We start from the raw sequence: 16,730 nt of genomic DNA on the forward strand, positions 1-16,730 counted from the left end.
TACAGGTTTCATGTATTTCATGTATACAGATTTAGGAACATAGTGACAGTTCTCCCCCTACCTTTCTCCTGCCTGCATTCCAACCTTTCCTCTTCCCTCCCTTTCACATTCCCACTCTTAATTTTTTACAAAGATCTATTTTCAGTTTACTTAATGATCATATAGTTAACCCTACACTAAGTAAAAGAGTTCAGCAAATAATGTGAAGAAGAAAAAAACTTCCTCAAAGGGCTATAAACAGTCATCGAATCTCAAAATGTCTATTTCACTCCCATACATTACATTTCAGGCACTCTACTAGTTACCTTCATCAGGGAAAACATACAATATCTGTCTTTTGGGACTGGCTTATTTCACTAAGTATAATGGTTTCCAGTTGTGTCCATCTTGTTGGCAAAAGACAGGATTGATTTCTTTTTTCTTTTTTTTAAAGCTGAGTATTACTCTGTAGTGTATATATACCATAATTTTTTTGTTCAGTCAATAGTTGATGGACATCTGGGTTGATTCCATATGTTAGCTGTTGTGAATTGTGCTGCAGTGAACATGGGAGTACAGATAACTCATATGCTGATTTCTTTTGGTTTGGGTAAATTCAAGGAGTGGGGTGGCTAAATCACATGGTAGGTCTATATTCAGATTTCTGAGGTATCTCCATACTGTCTTCCACAGTGGCTGTACCAGTTTACTTTCCCAGCAGTGGATTAGGGTACCTCTTTCCCCACATCCTTGTCAGGGTTTGTTTGTTGATTTTTGTATGATAGCTATTCTAACTGAAGTGAGGTGGAACCTCACTATGGTTTTTTTTTTTTTTTTTTTTTTTTTTTTTTTTTTTTGACAGGCAGAGTGGACAGTGAGAGAGAGAGACAGAAAGGTCTTCCTTTGCCGTTGGTTCACCCTCCAATGGCCGCCGCGGCCGGCGCGCTGCGCTGATCCGACGCCAGGAGCCAGGTGCTTTTCCTGGTCTTCCATGGGGTGCAGGGCCCAAGCACCTGGGCCATCCTCCACTGCACTCCCTGGCCACAGCAGAGAGCTGGCCTGGAAGAGGGGCAACCGGGACAGAATCCGGCGCCCCGACCGGGACTAGAACCTGGTGTGCCGGCGCCGCTAGGCGGAGGATTAGCTTAGTGAGCTGTGGCGCCGGCCCTCACTATGGTTTTGATTTGCATTTCCCTGATGGCTAGTGATGCTGAGCATTTTCTCAAGTGTCTGTTGGCCATTTGAATTTCCTCTCATGAAAAATGCCTGTTCAAATCCTTTGCCCATTTCTTAACTGGATTGTTTGTTTTGTTGTTGTTGCATTTCTTGAGCTCTTTATTGATTCTGGATATTAACCCTTTATCTGTGTAGCTTGCAAACATTTTCTCCCATTCTGTTGGTTGCCTCTTCACTTTGCTGAGTGCTTCTTTTGCAGTGCAGAAGCTTCTCAGCTTGATGCAATCCCATTTGTCCATTTTGGCTTTGATTGCCTGTGCCTCTGGGGTCTTTTCCGAGAAGTCTTTGCCTATGCCAATGTCTTGCAGAGTTTCCCCAACATTCTCTAGTAATTTGATGGTATCAGGTCGTAGATTTAGGTCTTTGATCCATTTTGAGTGGATTTTTGTGTAAGGTGTGAGTCTAGTTTCATACTTCTGCATGTGAAGAACCAGTTTCCCCAGTACCATTTGTTACAGAGACTGTCCTGGCTGCAGGGATTGATTTTAGCTCCTTTGTAAAGATAAGTTGGTTGTAGATGCATGGATTGATTTCTGGAGTTTCTGTTCTGTTCCATTGGTATACAAGTCTGTTTTTGTGCCAGTACCAGGCTGTTTTGATTATAACTGCCCTGTAATATGTCTTGAAATCAGGTATTGTGATGCCTCCAGCTTTGTTTTTGTTGTTTAAGATTGCTTTAGCTATTTGGGGTCTCTTGTGTTTCCATATGAATTTTAGCCTCATATTTTTCTAGATTGCTTTTGGTAGTATGGACATTTTGATGATGTTGATTCTTCCAAACCATGAACATGGAAGATTTTTCCATTTTTTAAATGTCGTCTTCTATTTCTTTCTGTAGTGTTTTTCAATTTTCATTGTAGAGATCTTTGACATCCTTGGTTAAATTTATTCCAGGGTATTTAGTTCTTTTTGGAGCTATTGTGAATCGGACTAATCTTAAGAGTTCTTTCTCAGCATGACACTGCTGTGTATACAAAGGCTATTGATTTTTTTGTTTCGATTTTATATTATGCCACTTTACCAAACTCTGAGTGTGGAATGGCTATTTAAAATAACAGGACAGCAACACCTGTGCAGCCCTCACCAGTGACTGTGGTTTGGACACTTAAGCCTCCACTCTGCTTTCTGGGTTTGGCATTCAAACACCACAAGGTAGAAAACTCTGAAATTCCAAGTGTGCAGAAGCTGCCTGGGTTGTGGTCTGTGCTCCACACTGCACTGCGGTGATGAGAGGTGTGGTGGGGACTCGGGGTGGGTGAGCACTTGTCCTGGAGCCTATGGTCTGCCATCTGGGACCGATGTGAGGCCCTGCGGTGAGGAGTCCCCCCAAGCTGGCCCCAGGCCTAGAAGGGACCAGGTTCACCTCCACACAGGCAGCTCTCTGTCCTAGCCCCCTGCTCGTCTCCTGCCAGTGTGGCCAGCTGCGGTCTCAGGGTGGCTCAAGAGCAAGAGTCTCCTTCCCTGTGTCAAGTTTAGCTTAACACATCCACACCCTCTGACTGCTGTTGAGGCCAGGAGCTCAGGGCAGCTTTGTGGGTTGTGTTTTTCATTATTTATTTATTTAAAAGGCAGCGTTTTAGAGAGGCAGAGGCAGAGAGACAAAGAGGTCTTCCATCTGCTGGTTCATGCCCCAAATGGTCACAATGGCTGAGCTGATCCGAAGTCAGGAGCTTCTTCCGGGTCTCCCATGTGGGTGCAAGACTTCGGCCATCTTCTACTGCTTTCCCAGGACATAGCAGAGAGCTAGATTGGCAGTGGAGCAGCTGGGACTCAAACCAGTGTCCTGGGCCAGCGCCGCGGCTCACTAGGCTAATCCTCTGCCTGCGGCGCCGGCACCCCAAGTTCTAGTCCTGGTTGGGGCGCCGGATTCTGTCCCGGTTGCCCTTCTTCCAGGCCAGCTCTCTGCTGTGGCCCGGGAGTGCAGTGGAGGATGGCCCAAGTCCTTGGGCCCTGCACCCGCATGGGAGACCAGGAGAAGCACCTGGCTCCTGGCTTCAGATTGGCGCAGCGCACTGGCCGCAACGTGCCGGCCGTAGCGGCCACTTGGAGGGTGAACCAACGGAAAAAGGAAGACCTCTCTCTCTCTCTCTCTCTCTCTCACTCTCACTCTCTCTCACTGTCTAATGCTGCCTGTCAAAAAAAAAAAAAAAAAGATAAAAAAATTAAAACAGCCGGTGTCCATATGGGATGCTGGCACTGCAGGCGGTAGCTTTACCTGCTGCACCACAGCACTGGCCCCAGCTCCATGGTTTTGGCCTGGTGCCCTTCTCTAGGCTGTATCTCAGCTGAAGGCATGGCCAGGGCTAGCGGCCTCAGTCCCACCTGTGAGACCCTCCCTGAGGCTGTGACCCCAGGAGAGACAGAAGCCATGGCACCTTAACTGAGACCCGCTGTTGGTGATGCTGGGCAGGCTCCTCCCGAGAGGGCCCCAGGGTGTGTTGGGACCTTGGGGCCATCCTGGAGAGGCTCCTCATGCTCCAGGCTTGGCCGCTGACTGGGCCTCTCCCCAGACCCCACCCAGGCCCAGGGAAGCCTGAGCGTTAGGCCTGCTGCGTGGTGATGTCCCACGTGCCCTGCAGTGTATGCGTGTGAGTGCAGTGTATGCGTGTGAGTGCAGTGTATGCGTGTGAGTGGCAGTGTCCTGCTGGCTCGCTCAAAGCAGGCGGAGCCATCTGGAACTTACCCATTTCTGCCACCCTTAAGTCTGCCCACTGTGGGCCAGAGCCCAGCAGCTCCAGCACCCAAGTACCTGAGCTGGTGCCGTTGTGAGCGTGTTGTTTGTGCCAAGGTTTGCATGGCTTTCCATGTGCCGGCAAGGGTTGTCTGAGTGTGGCTCTCAGGCCGGGGCTAGTCTTCAGTTGTGCAAACATTTTTTCCTCTCCCCTGTTGGTGGGCCCTGCCTCTTGGGGTACGGGTGGTGTGTGTGGGTGGGCCATCCTGGGCCGGATGGGCGGTCCCCGCCAGCTATGGAGCCACGATCCCCTCTCTAACCCTCTCTCCCCGCCGGCAGAATGGTGAGCTCATCTATGGTTGCAGCGACGCCCGCAGCCCCGTGGCCGACTGGAGCGAGCTCGCCCACCACCTGAAGCCCTTCTTCTTCCCTTCCAACGGCCTGGCGGCCGGGCCGCACTGCACGAGGGCCGTGATCCGGGAGCTGGTGCACGTCATCACGAGGGTGCTGCTGAGCAGCACCGACAAGGGCCGGGCGGGTGCGCTGCGGCCCGGGCCCCAGGGCCCACGGGTCTGCGAGGCCAGCCCGTTCGGCAGGAGCCTGCGCCACCAAGGTAGGGCCTGGCCTCCTGGACGGGCAGGGCGCGGTGGGGCTGTGGGGTTCTTTTGGCCACGTGGGCAGCAGGGGTGGAGCTGCCTGGTCTGTTGGAGCCATTGGAGCTGTGCCTTCCTGCAGGGCACCCAGTGGAAACCGCCTTTTCTCTCCTCTTATGGTTTGCTGAGTACCTGCGGCGTGGGGTTTGCCAGGGACCGTGCCCTCAGGTTTCTGTGTGCTCTCCGCATCGGCGGCGTTTGCACCTGTTACCTGGTCCTCTGGCAACCCCGGTGCAGGTGCCCCTTTACCTGCTTCATAGAGAGCACTGGGTACAGGGGCTCTTTAGGCCTGGGGCCCAGCACTGTCGGGCTGTGGGCTTGGCCACCTTCCCTGCAGACTGGATGGGGCTGCCTGTCCTGAATCTTAGGAGCCGGGGTCCCTCCTGTCTGAAGAGCACAGAGACTCCTGAGGAAGTGTGAAGGCAGAGCCGTGCTGCTGGGCCCTGGCCCTGCCTCCTGCACTGCCCACTGCCCCCTGCCCCATGCCAGCTTTTCTCTTACCACGCGTGAATTTTATGAAAGTAAACCCAATCGCTTTGGGAAAGTGTGAAAATGAAGCGCACAGTGTGGGCACACGGGCTGTTAAGGAAGCACAGGATGTGGCTAGGTGGCCACAGGTTGCTGAGAAAGACGGTTCTCTCTCCAAAGTGCAGAGGCGGGGAAGCTTTTTCCCACCAGGGGCCACTCGGGTATTCATAACATCATTCACGGCCGCACAGAATTATCAGTTCAACAATTAGCCTGACATAGACTTACTGAACTTTGAGTGCCACTTGTGGTTGCCTTGGCAGGGCCAGACCAAGTGGTTTCTTGGATTTTATATGGCCCATGGGCTGGACATTCCTCACGCCTGCTCCAAACTTCAACCATGAAGTGACTTGGGGTGAATTTAAAGGATGCTCTGAAGAGGAGAGGGACGTGGGAGAGGGTGGTCCTGACGCCAGGTGCTTGGGTTTGCAGCCGTCTACTGGTGTGGGCCCCAGGTGTCTGCCTCAGCACCAGGTGGGGCGCAGTCCTCGCCCGTGGTGATGCCGGCCCCCAGCCCCGAGGGAGCCCCCTGGCCTGCGCCAGCCTGCATCTGCCTTCAGGTCTTCATCCTCTGATAACAAACCTGCTCTCGTTTTCCCCTGATGTTCTCGGTAGGAAAAAACACCCCAGAGCGCTCGGGGTTACCGAAGGGCTGTCTTCTGTACAAAACCCTCCAGGTGCAGATGTTGGACCTGCTGGACATCGAAGGCCTCTACCCTCTGTACAAGCGGGTTGAGCGGTACCTGGAGGAGTTTCCTGAGGAGAGGTGAGGCCAGCCCGGGAGCCGTGACGGGGGCCCTGCCGGCCAGCTCCCTCTACCTGCTGAGGAGCCAGGGCCTGGCTTGGGGCTTGCCCTCACTGAGGGGAACAGGATCAGCACGAAGCGGGTTGTCCCTTGGGCATTTCTGAGCCTGCCTGTTCACAAATCCGAGTCAGGGCTGAGCCTGCAGAGGGCAGTGGCGCTCCACGGGCTGAGCTCTGCTCCTGTGTCCCCCACGCGGCAGCATCCCGGGAACTGGTTCCTGGGCCTGTGCTGGGGCCCCGCAATCCCAGTGTCTGGGGTCAGATCCACTGCCTGGCTTCACTCCCATCTCTGCCCACGTGACTCCATTTGCCACGAACAGGAGAGGGCTCCCCGCAGGGTTCCCTGGCTCTGGGCTTGCTGCTTCTGTGTGGGCCCTTAATGTCCAGGAATCCAGTTTAATATGCGGAAGCAGTGTCTCTCTGGTGCCCTTAGAAATGAAGTGTGTGACCCTGAACCTTGCTGTGGGGTGTCGGGCATGTTAGCGATTGGAGGAACAATTTCCAGGCCACTTGGTCACGTTTTCTGTGCTTTCTTCTTCAGAAAAACGTTACAAATAGATGGGCCTTACGATGAAGCGTTTTACCAGAAGCTGTTTGACCTCTCCACGGAGGACGACGGGACGGTGGCCTTCGCGTTGACAAAGGTGGGCAGGCCTGTCCGAACCCTGCCTGTGCTCCTACCCTGAGGGTCACGGCTCAGAAGCCGGGAGTGTGGAAGAGCGACCGCAGCGCCCCCAGATGGGCCGGGCCAGGGGATGGTAGTGCCGGGCTTCCAAGGAGGATTTCCTTGGGTTCCCTGGGGCCCGGGGCCCGCCCCTTCTGAGCTGAGGACCAGAACAGAGCCACAGAGTGGCCTGGGAGCATGTGCCTGGAAGGAGCCTGGTCCTTCACTTCCCGGGACTGTGGAATTCAGGGAGGTAAGGGCCCTGTGCACTGGGTAGGACAGAACTGCCTCTTTATTTTCACTGGCCTCTACTTGAAAGTTAACATTTCCTTCCATTACCAGTGTGCTCAGGACCCCGTGCGGTTGGCAAGACGCAGAATCTTCCACCCCACGCTGCAGCTACAGGCATCTCCGACATGGTCGTGTCTGTCACTGCCTCGTACGCATATTACTGTGCTCTTCGTCTGCTTTTAAAAATGTCGTATTTTACATCTTCACTCTATATTTTGTTAAAAATTATTTTATTTTATTTATTTTTTAAAGATTTATTTATTTACTTGAGAGGCATAATTGCAGATGAGAGAGGTCTTCCATCTGCTGGTTCATTCCCCAAATGGTTGCAACAGCTGGAGCTGCACCGATCTGAAGCTAGGAGCTTCTTCCAGGGCCCAAGCACTTGGGCCATCCCCACTGCTTTCCCAGGCCGTAAGCAGAGAGCTGCATTGGAAGTGGAGCAGCTGGGACTTGAACTGGCACTGCAGGCATATGTTTAACCTATTATGTCATAGCACTAGCCCCCAAAATATTTTACTTTATTTGAATGTCAGAGAGAAACAGAGTGAGAATGTGTTCTTCAGTCCACTGGTTCACTTCTCAAATGCGTGTAACAGCCAGGGCTGGGCCAGGATGAGGTCAGGAACTCAATCTTGGTCTCCACGTGGGTGAGGGGCCCAAGTACTTATTATTTTAGATTTATTTATTTGAAAGGAAGAACCACACAGGGAGAGACAGAGAGATCTTCCGTCTGCTGGTTCACTCCCCAAAATGACCACAATGGCCAGGGCTGGGCCAGCCCGAAGTCAGGAGTCCAGAACTCCCAGTTCTCCCACATGGGTGCAGAGGTCTAAGTACCATCTTCTACTGTTTTCCCAGACTCATGAGTAGGGAGCTGGATCAGAAGTGGTACAGCCAGGACTGGAACCAGCAGTATGGGGTGTTATTATTGCTGGTGGCAGCCTGACCCACTGTGCCACAACACTGGCCCTGACCCCAGTACTTGAACTATCACCTGCTGCCTCCTGGAGTGTGCATTATCAGGAAGCTGGAGTTGGAAGCAGAACTGGGCTTAGACCCAGGCACTCTGATAGTGGATATCAAGGCTCCGGGCCTCTGGCATGTCAGCGCCTGTGCCCGGGGCCCATCCCTATATTTTATGTTTTATGCATTTAAAACTTACTCTGAAAGGGGTGTGTTGGCTCTGTGAGGCTGCCAAACATCTGAGGAGACTAGAACTGTGAAGAAATGCAGCTTTTTAAAAAAATTTTATTTAAGGTAGAGAAATTTTATGCATTTCATATACACAGATTCTTCTCGTTCTACCATCCCCTCCCACCCGCACTCCCACCCTTCTTCCCATTCCCTCTCCTGTGCCCACTCTTAATTTTTACAAAGATCTATTTTCAGTTTCCTTATACTCCTAGGATTAACCCTACAGTAAGTAAAGAGTTCAACAAGTAGTGCAAGGTGAAAAAAAAAACCCACTGTTCTCAACAGTGGAGACAAGGGCTGTGGAAACCCTCGAAGGCACACGGTGCCGTCCCTTCTCCCGTGCACGGGCTTGGCCGCCTGTGCCGTGACGGGTCTGGTGAAAGACGTCTTTGGCTGAAGATGCAGCTGGGAGAGTTTTTCAAGGAGAAGGGGGAGGAGGAGGAGCCGGGACTGAAGATGCGCTGTAGGCGCTATGTGAACTCTGCCGCCCCGGGCTGGGTCGGCTCAGTGCGGAGGTGGATAGCAAAGCCGTGCGAGGCTGCCGTGGGTCCTGCAGCTTGGTGCGCCGACCAGAGACACACACCGGCTTTGCCGGTCTGTGTGTTTTTTCCTAAGAGAAAAAGCTGGACTACACTTCTGTGTCTGTGTTTTCCAATTTTCTAGAAATCAGCATGAATTAATTTTTAATTTTTAACCTTACGTAAATGTAATCTAGTCAGATGGTTACCATCTAACTGTTGAAATCACTACTATAGATGCATTGGAATATCCACAAACACACCGTATGTTCCATATGCACACACGGAGACACGTACATGGTGCAGACGCATACACATGTGTACCACACCACACCTGTACACATGGAAAACCTATGCACATCACCACATGTGTACACTTGGACACATGGATGCACGCTTGCACGTGTGAGACCTGGCAGATGTGAGTGTGGTTGTGGCTTGTGCTGGGTGCCACGGGATGCTACTGCTGAAGCTGGTAGACGTGGCGTGGGGTCTTGGAATATGAGGGCCGCCCTTCCTCTCTTGGGGGGTTTAGGTTCTCGTTGCTGAGCCTGAGGAGGGTGGTTGCGAGGCTGGGGAGCTGCTGAGAGCACTCCTAGAGCAGAGTCCTTGCCCGCTGAGCCAGCCGAACCTTGTCCTTGTGGAGGGGGCGGGAATGTTGTCCTCATGGCAGCACAGGGAGCTGCAGCCCACAGCGCCTCTGGCTCTCATCAGTTGACGAGTGCTGTGGAGCCAGCGCCAGCAGACTTTCTGTGAAGGGCCAGATAGCGAATGGCGTAGCCTTGTGGGGCTGTCTTGTCCCTGGTGCAGCTACACAGCACTGCCACGTAGCACAGAAGTGAGCACAGCCCAGCCCAGCACAGCTTTGTTTATGAAAACAAGTGGTGGAGGCTGGCTTTGCCTCTGGCCTGCAGTTTGCTAACCTCTGCACTCTGCCTGCTTTATTCTGGTTTTTGCTCGGCTGGTTTTGGAAGCCTTCAGTTTCTGTCTTTTCATAGTGCATGTTCAGTTTGACCCTGAATAAATAAAATTAACCTGTTTAACATCCCAGCCCTTGCACAACATAAGGACTTGGTCTTTCCGAACTTACACACGCAGCTGTTGTCTCAGACTGGTTGTCTTGTTATTTATTTAAAGTCCTGGTTTTAGAGTACTGTTTTTTTAAAATTTAACGGGTGTTTAGATTTATCTGTTTGCTCAGTATCATTGCCCACCATTCTTGCACCTCAGATACTTCCTTTGTCTTCTTTTTCTCCGTAGCTGCTTTATTGAGAGTGTACACAGCAACCACCTCAGCAGGAGCTCTGTACCCCGAGCTGTCATTCCACTGTCTCCCTGTCCCTGAGACCCGAGCAGCCCCCAGCCTGTTGTTTCCGCGTGGGCTGGTCTGTTCTGGCGCTGCATGGAGATGGTATCGTTCTACGTGCTGTCCTTTGTGCCCGGCGTCTTTCACTTAACGTGGTGTTGAGAAGGTGCGGCGTGATGCAGCATGAACCCGGAGTGCTGCTCCAAGTCCTTGTGTACAGGTTCTTATGCAGACGTAGGTTTTCTCTGTTTCTAGGGTTCAGAGTATTCTTTCATACGCTTGCTGCCCATTATGTATTTTTCTTTGGAGAAATGTCTATTCAGATCCTTTGCCTACTGTTTTTTTAAAAAAGCTTTTTATTTAGTTGAAAGGCAAAGTAAACAGAGAGAGGAAGAGAGAGAGAACGCTTTCATTCTCTTATTCATTCCCTAAATGCCTGCAGTAGCCAGGGATAGGTCAGGCCAAACCACGAACCAGGGGCTCCCCCCATCTCTCACATGGGTGGCAGGAACCCAGGCACTTGGGCTGTCATCTGCCTCCCAGGTGCGTTAGCAGGAAGCTGAAACCAGAAGCGTGGAGTAGCCAGGACTCAGGTCAGGCTTGACAGTGTGGGATGTGGGCATTCCAAGAGGCTGCTTCACCCTTTGCCTACTCCAGAACTGTGTAGTATGTGTTCTTGTTGAGTTGCAAGCATTCCTGATGTGTTATTCTAGGTGTTAGACCCTTATAGATACCTGACTGCATTGCAGGTGTTTTCTCCTGTATAGTTATCTTTTTACTTTCTTGGTAATACACACACACTGAAATTTTGAAGCAACCCATTTAATCTTTTTATTGTTTTTCATCCTTTTAGTATCATATCTAAGAATTCATTGCTAAATCTAAGGTCATGGTGATTTCCCCATTTCCTTCTGAGAGTTTTGTAGTTTTAGCTCTTACATGTAGTTCTTTGATCCATCTTGAGTTAACTTTTATATATGATATTTGGTAGACTTTGACATCATTTTTTTATGTGACTATCCATTTGTTGAAGAGATTGTTCTTTCTCCCAGTGAGTGGTCTTGATAGATTTCTTGAAAATTGCTTGACTTGAAAATGTATGGGTTTATTTATAGACATGTAAATGTGATTTATCGATGTATATGTCTCTGTTTATACCAGTACCCTGTTTTATTAGTGTTGCTTTTTAATAGGTTTTGAAATGGGGAAGTGTGAATTCTCCAACTTTGTTTTTTTGTTTTTTGCTTGTTTGAAAGCTGGAGGGAGCGAGAGGGTGAGTGAGTGAGATATTCCCACCCACTGATTCATTCTCCAGATGCTGGTAACAGCCATGTCCGGGCCCAGCCCAAGCCAGGAACTCCAGCACGGTCTCCTGCGTGCATGGCAGGGACCCGAGCACGTGCGGCATCCGCTGCTGCCTTCCCAGGTGCAGTGGTAGGGAGCTGGGTCAGGGGCTGAGTAGCTGGGACTCAGACTGGCATTACAGGCAGCAGTTTAATCCACTGTGCTACGATGCCAGCCTGTCTTTCTTCTTATTCAAGATAGCTTTATCCCCTTGCAACTCCATATGAATTTTAGAATGAGCTTGCCAAGTTCTACAGAGAAGCCAGCTGGGATTCTAATAGAGATTTTGAGAAACTGACAGATTGCTCTGGGTAATAAAACTTCTGCTCTATTAACACGGGATGTTTTTCCATTTATTTAGGTCTTTCTTTTGATATTATTGTTAGTTTTCAGACCATAAGTTTATGTTTCCTTTGATAGAATTTATTTCTAGTTTACTTTTTTAAATTAAAATTTCTCTTTATTTTACATATTTTTTGCTTGAAAGGGTGACATACTTCTATTTACCCATTTTATTTTCTTTTTAAAGATTTTATTTATTTGAGAGGTAGAGTTACAGACAGTGAGAGGGAGAGACAGAGAGAAAGGGTCTTCCATCTGCTGGTTCAATCCCCAAATAGCCACAATGGCTAGAGCTAGGCCGATCCGAAGCCAGGAGCCAGGAGCTTCCTCCAGGTCTCTCACGTGGGTTCAGGGGCCCAAGGACTTGGGCCATCTTCTGCTTTCCCAGGCCACAGCAGAGAGCTGGATCAGAAGAGGAACAGTAAGGACTAGAACCGGCACCCATTTGGGATGCTGGTGCTGCAGATGGAGGATTACCCTGTGCCACAGCACCAGCCCCTACCCATTTTCACAACCTGTGTTTTCACACTTAGGCACAACCCCTGGGCCCTCCTTGAGATCTGTTACACTAAAGTCCTTCTGATTCTTGTCTTCATTCAACCACATCCCTTCTTTCAATCTCTACTTTTTTTTTTTTTTTAAGATTTATTTTATTTATTTGAAAGAGTTGAAGAGAGATAGAGAGAGGTCTTCCATCCGCTAGTTCACTTCCCAAATGGCCAAAACGGCTGGATCCGAAGCCAGGAGCCAGGAGTTTCTTCAGGGTCTCTTATGTGGGTGCAGGGACACAAGCACTTGAGCCTTCCTCCACTGCTTTCCCAGACACGTTAGCAGGGAGCTGGATCGGAAGTGGAGCAGCTGGGACTCGAATCAGTGCCCATACGGGATGCCAGGGCTTTTTCTGTGTAACTCCGACTTTCAAGTAAATTAAAAAAAAAAAAAAAGATAAAATTTATTTACAATTCTTTCATGTAACATATTTTAATGAAATTTTTGAAGGCCCCTGTATGCATGAGTTTCAAAAATTTGTGCACCAAAATAAATTTACTTGTACTTTGTGTGAACTTTTTGAAGTACTTCCTAACAAGACAGGGAGAAGAACCCCAAAGAGGCAGAGAGAAAAGACAGATCACCCCCTGAGGAGAGGCACTGAGACGTGTCCCAAAGCGGTACCCACAGGCACAGCACTGGCCCCTGGTTTACTCTTCTTGATACTGTTTTAAGTGGAATTATTTTCATTCCGTTTTTGGATTGTTTATTGCAGGTGTTCAGAATACCAAATCTTTTTATTGACCTTTAGACTTCAGCTTTGCTTAATTTACTAGTTGCAGTAGGTCGCTATGAATGCCTGAGGCTCCTCTCTATATAAGACCCTCTGTGACTAGAGGTGGTTTCCACTTCTTCGATCTAATTGATTCAAATTGTTTTTCTTGTGTGATTGCCCTGACTTAGAACTTCTAGAACTGAATAGAAGTGGTAAGAGCAGACACCCCTGCTTTGTTCTTGGTGCTATGGGGCCAGTATCCATTTTTTTTTTTTTTTTTAAATTTATTTGAAAGTCAGTGTTAGAGAGGTAGAGCCAGAGAGAGATAAAAGTCTTCTATCCACTGGTTCACTCCTCACATGACCACATGGCCAGAGATGAGCTGATCCAAAGGCAGGAGCCAGGATCTTCTTCAGGGTGTCCCACGTGGGTGCAAGGGTCCACGGACTTAGGCCATCTCCTCCTGCTTTCCCAGGTCATAGCAGAGAGCTGGATTGGAAATAGAGCAGCTGAGACTCAAACCAGCACCCACATGGGATGCGGCACTGCGGGCTGGGGCTTTAACCCACTGCGCCACAGTGCCGGCCCCCTGGTATCCAGTGTCTCATCAACATGTGTAATGTTTACTTGGGGGAGAAGGGTTGTAGATATCCTTTGTCAAGGTGAAGAAGCCCCCTTGTCTTCCTGATTTGTCGAGTACTTTTTTGTCATAAGAATGTGTTGAATTTTCTTGATGCCTTTTCTGTATTAGTGGAGAGTATCATGTCGTTTTTGTCCTTTATTCTGTTAGTGCAGTATATTACATAAATTCATTTAATCCCACTGGGTCATTCTGCGTGATCCTTCTTAAAATATTGCTAATTCAACTATATATGTGTGTGTAGATGTTTTCCTTATTTAAGAGGCGGAGATGGGAGGGAGGGAGATGGAGAGAGGGATGGGAAAAGAGGAAGGAGACAGACGAATAGACTGGAGAGAGATCTCCTCCACCGATTCATCCCCAATGGTAACTGCTTTTGAGGACTTTTATATCAGTATGCATAGGAGACATTGGTGTGTAGTTTTATTTTCTTGTGATATCCTTGTTTATGAGATTGTGTGAGTTGGGCAGTTTTTAGCTTCTACTTTGGAAGAGTTTGAAAATAACTGAGTTTTTTTTTTTTTTTAAAGATTTTATTTCTTTGACAGGTAGAGTTACAGACAGTGAGAGAGAGACAGAGAGAAAGGTCTTCCTTCCGTTGGTTCACTCCCCAAATGGCTACAACAGCCAGAGCTGAGCTGATCCAAATCCAGGAGCCAGGAGCTTTCTTCGGGTCTTGCATGTGGGTGCAGGGGCCCGAGCACTTGGGCCATCTGCCACTGCTTTCCCAGGCCATAGCAGAGAGCTGGATCGGAAGAGGAGCAGCTGGGACTCAAACCGGCACCCATGAGGGATGCTGGCGCTTCAGGTGGAGAATTAATCCACTGCGCCACAGCGCTAGTCCCATATTTCTTTAAATATTTGATAGAGCTCAGTAGTAAAGCCATCTTGGTTTTGCTTTATGTGTAATTTTTTTTTTTATCTTAAATAGGTCTATACATATTCTTAGTCAGTTTTGGTAGTTAGTCTTAGAAAATGAGTTATTTTGGGGCAGGAGCAGTGGCGTAGCGGGTAAATCCGCTGCCTTCAGTGCCAGCATCCCAAATGACCTGGTTCGAGTCCCACCTTCTCCACTTCCGATCCAGCTTTCTGCTATGGCCTGGGAAAGCAGAAGATGGTCTAAGTCCTTGTGCCCTTGCACCTGCGTGGGAGACCCAGAGGAAGCTCCTGGCTTCAGATGGGCCCAGTTTCATCTGCTGTGGCCATTTGGGGAGTGAACCAGTGGATGGAAGACCTCTCTCTCTGCTTCTCTGTAACTCTGCCTTCCAAATAAATAAATCTTTAAAAGAAAATACTTTAGTGAGGTTTTTTATTAAGTCCTTTCTGCATCAGGATATGCTTAAATTTTTTTTTATTTGACAAAGTTAGACAGTGAGAGAGAGAGTGAGACAAAGAGAAAGGCCTTCCTTCCGTTGTTTCACGGAATGAATGGCTGCTAGGGCCGGCGCGCTGCGCTGATCCGAAGCCAGGAGCCAGGTGCTTCTCCTGGTCTCCCATGCGGGTGCAAGGCCCAAGCACTTGGGCCATCCTCCTCTGCACTCCCGGGCCACAGCAGAGAGCTGGACTGCAAGAGGAGCAACCGGGACTAGAACTGGCGCCCATGTGGGATGCTGGTGCCGCAGGTGGAGGATTAAACAAGTGAGCCATGGTGCCGACCCCAGGATATGCTTAAATTGAATTTGTAAGTCATCATCTGCCTGTGGGTACCGCTGTGGGACACGTCTCATTGCCTCTCCTCAGGGAGTGATCTGTCTCTTCTCTCTGCCTCTTTGGGGTTCTTCTCCCTGTCTTGTTAGGAAGTACTTCAAAAAGTTCACACAAAGTACAAGTAAATTTATTTTGGTGCACAAATTTTTGAAACTCATGCATACCAGGGCCTTCAAAAATTTCATTAAAATATATGAAAGAATTTTAAATTTTATCTTCAAAAAAAAAATTGATTTATTTACTTGAAAGTTGGAGTTACACAGAGAGAGAGGTCTTCCTCCACTGGTTCACTCCCCAATTGGCTGCAATGGCCGGAGCTGTGCCGATCCAAAGCCAGGAGCCAGGAGCTTCTTCTTGGTCTCTCACATGGGTGCAGAGGCCCAAGGACTTGGGCCATCTTCTACTGCGTTCCCAGGCCATAGCAGAGAGCTGGATCAGAAGAGGAGCAGCTGGGACTCGAACTGGCACCCATATGGGATGCTGACACTGCAGGCGGTGGCTTTACCTGCTACGCCACAGTGCCAGCCCCCTGAATTTTAACTTTTTTGCACTGAAACTTCTTTTAATTAAATTCTTCCATGAACCTTTCTGTTTTGCCTTTTCTATCATTGTGTGTGCATTTTTAAAGATTTATTTATTTATTTATTTGAAAGGCAGAGTTACAGAGAGGCAGAGAGAGAGAGAGAGTGAGAGGTCTTCTATCCGCTGGTTCACTTCCCAAATGGCAGCAATGGCCGGAGCTGCCCCAATCCAAAGCCAAAAGCTTCTTCCGGGTCTCCCACAGGGTGCAGGGGCCCAAGCACTTGGGCCAACTTCGACTGCTTTCCCAGGCCACAGCAGAGAGCCGGATTGGAAGTGGAACAGCCGGGACTCAAACTGGTGCCCATTTGGGATGCCAGCACTTCTGGTGGGGGCTTCACCCGCTATGCCACAGTGCTGACCCCCAATAAATAGTCTTTTTTTTAAAAAAAATCATTTAAATTTATTTGAAGGAGTTAGAGAGAATATCTCTTTTATCCATTGGTTCACTCCTGAAATGGCCACAACAGCCAAGGCTGGACTAGGCAATAGCCAGGAGCCTGGAACTCCACCCAGGTCTCCCAAGTGGGTGCAGGGGCCCAAACACTTGAGCCACATTCTGCTGCTTTCCCAGGCACATTAGCAGGGAGCTGGATCAGAAGTGGAGCAGCTGGGACTTGAACCAGAACTCGTGGGATGCTGGCAGCTTAACCAGCTGCACCATAATGCTGGCTTCTCTCATTTTTAACTTTCTATGTCTTTATACTTAAATTGGGGCCTGCAGTTGGATTTGGTCTTTTATCCATTCAGTCATTTTGCCTTTGTTGTTTTATTAGACTTTACTTGGGTTTAAACTTTGAAATTTTCCTCACCTGTTTTAGGCTTCTAATTCTATACTTTTTTTTCCCCCTATACTCTCAAAGTCTTTTTTGTCATTTTTTATCATTCTGTGTCTCCCATGGTGTCAGCTTGGAAGTCACAGAGCCTCAGACTTTTTGTTGGTTATCCTAGCTAATGATTATTGCTGCCCTAATAAGCAGGTGCCTTTTTAGACTGCGGTACTATTT

At 49.1% G+C, this 16,730-nt stretch overlaps 1 protein-coding gene across 1 annotated transcript in view; it reads left to right on the top strand.

Annotated features, from left to right (window-relative positions):
* Window positions 1-16,730, top strand: part of IPPK (inositol-pentakisphosphate 2-kinase) — a 64,471-nt gene that overhangs the window by 34,972 nt on the left and 12,769 nt on the right. The window contains exons 9-11 of the mRNA XM_002708226.5: window positions 4,226-4,499; window positions 5,683-5,833; window positions 6,413-6,515. Of these exons, the coding sequence (XP_002708272.3) occupies window positions 4,226-4,499; window positions 5,683-5,833; window positions 6,413-6,515 (528 nt within the window). The remainder of the gene's footprint in view (window positions 1-4,225; window positions 4,500-5,682; window positions 5,834-6,412; window positions 6,516-16,730) is intronic.

The sequence above is a fragment of the Oryctolagus cuniculus genome, chromosome 1 (genome assembly GCF_964237555.1).
Source record: "Oryctolagus cuniculus chromosome 1, mOryCun1.1, whole genome shotgun sequence".
Taxonomy (NCBI): domain Eukaryota; kingdom Metazoa; phylum Chordata; class Mammalia; order Lagomorpha; family Leporidae; genus Oryctolagus; species Oryctolagus cuniculus.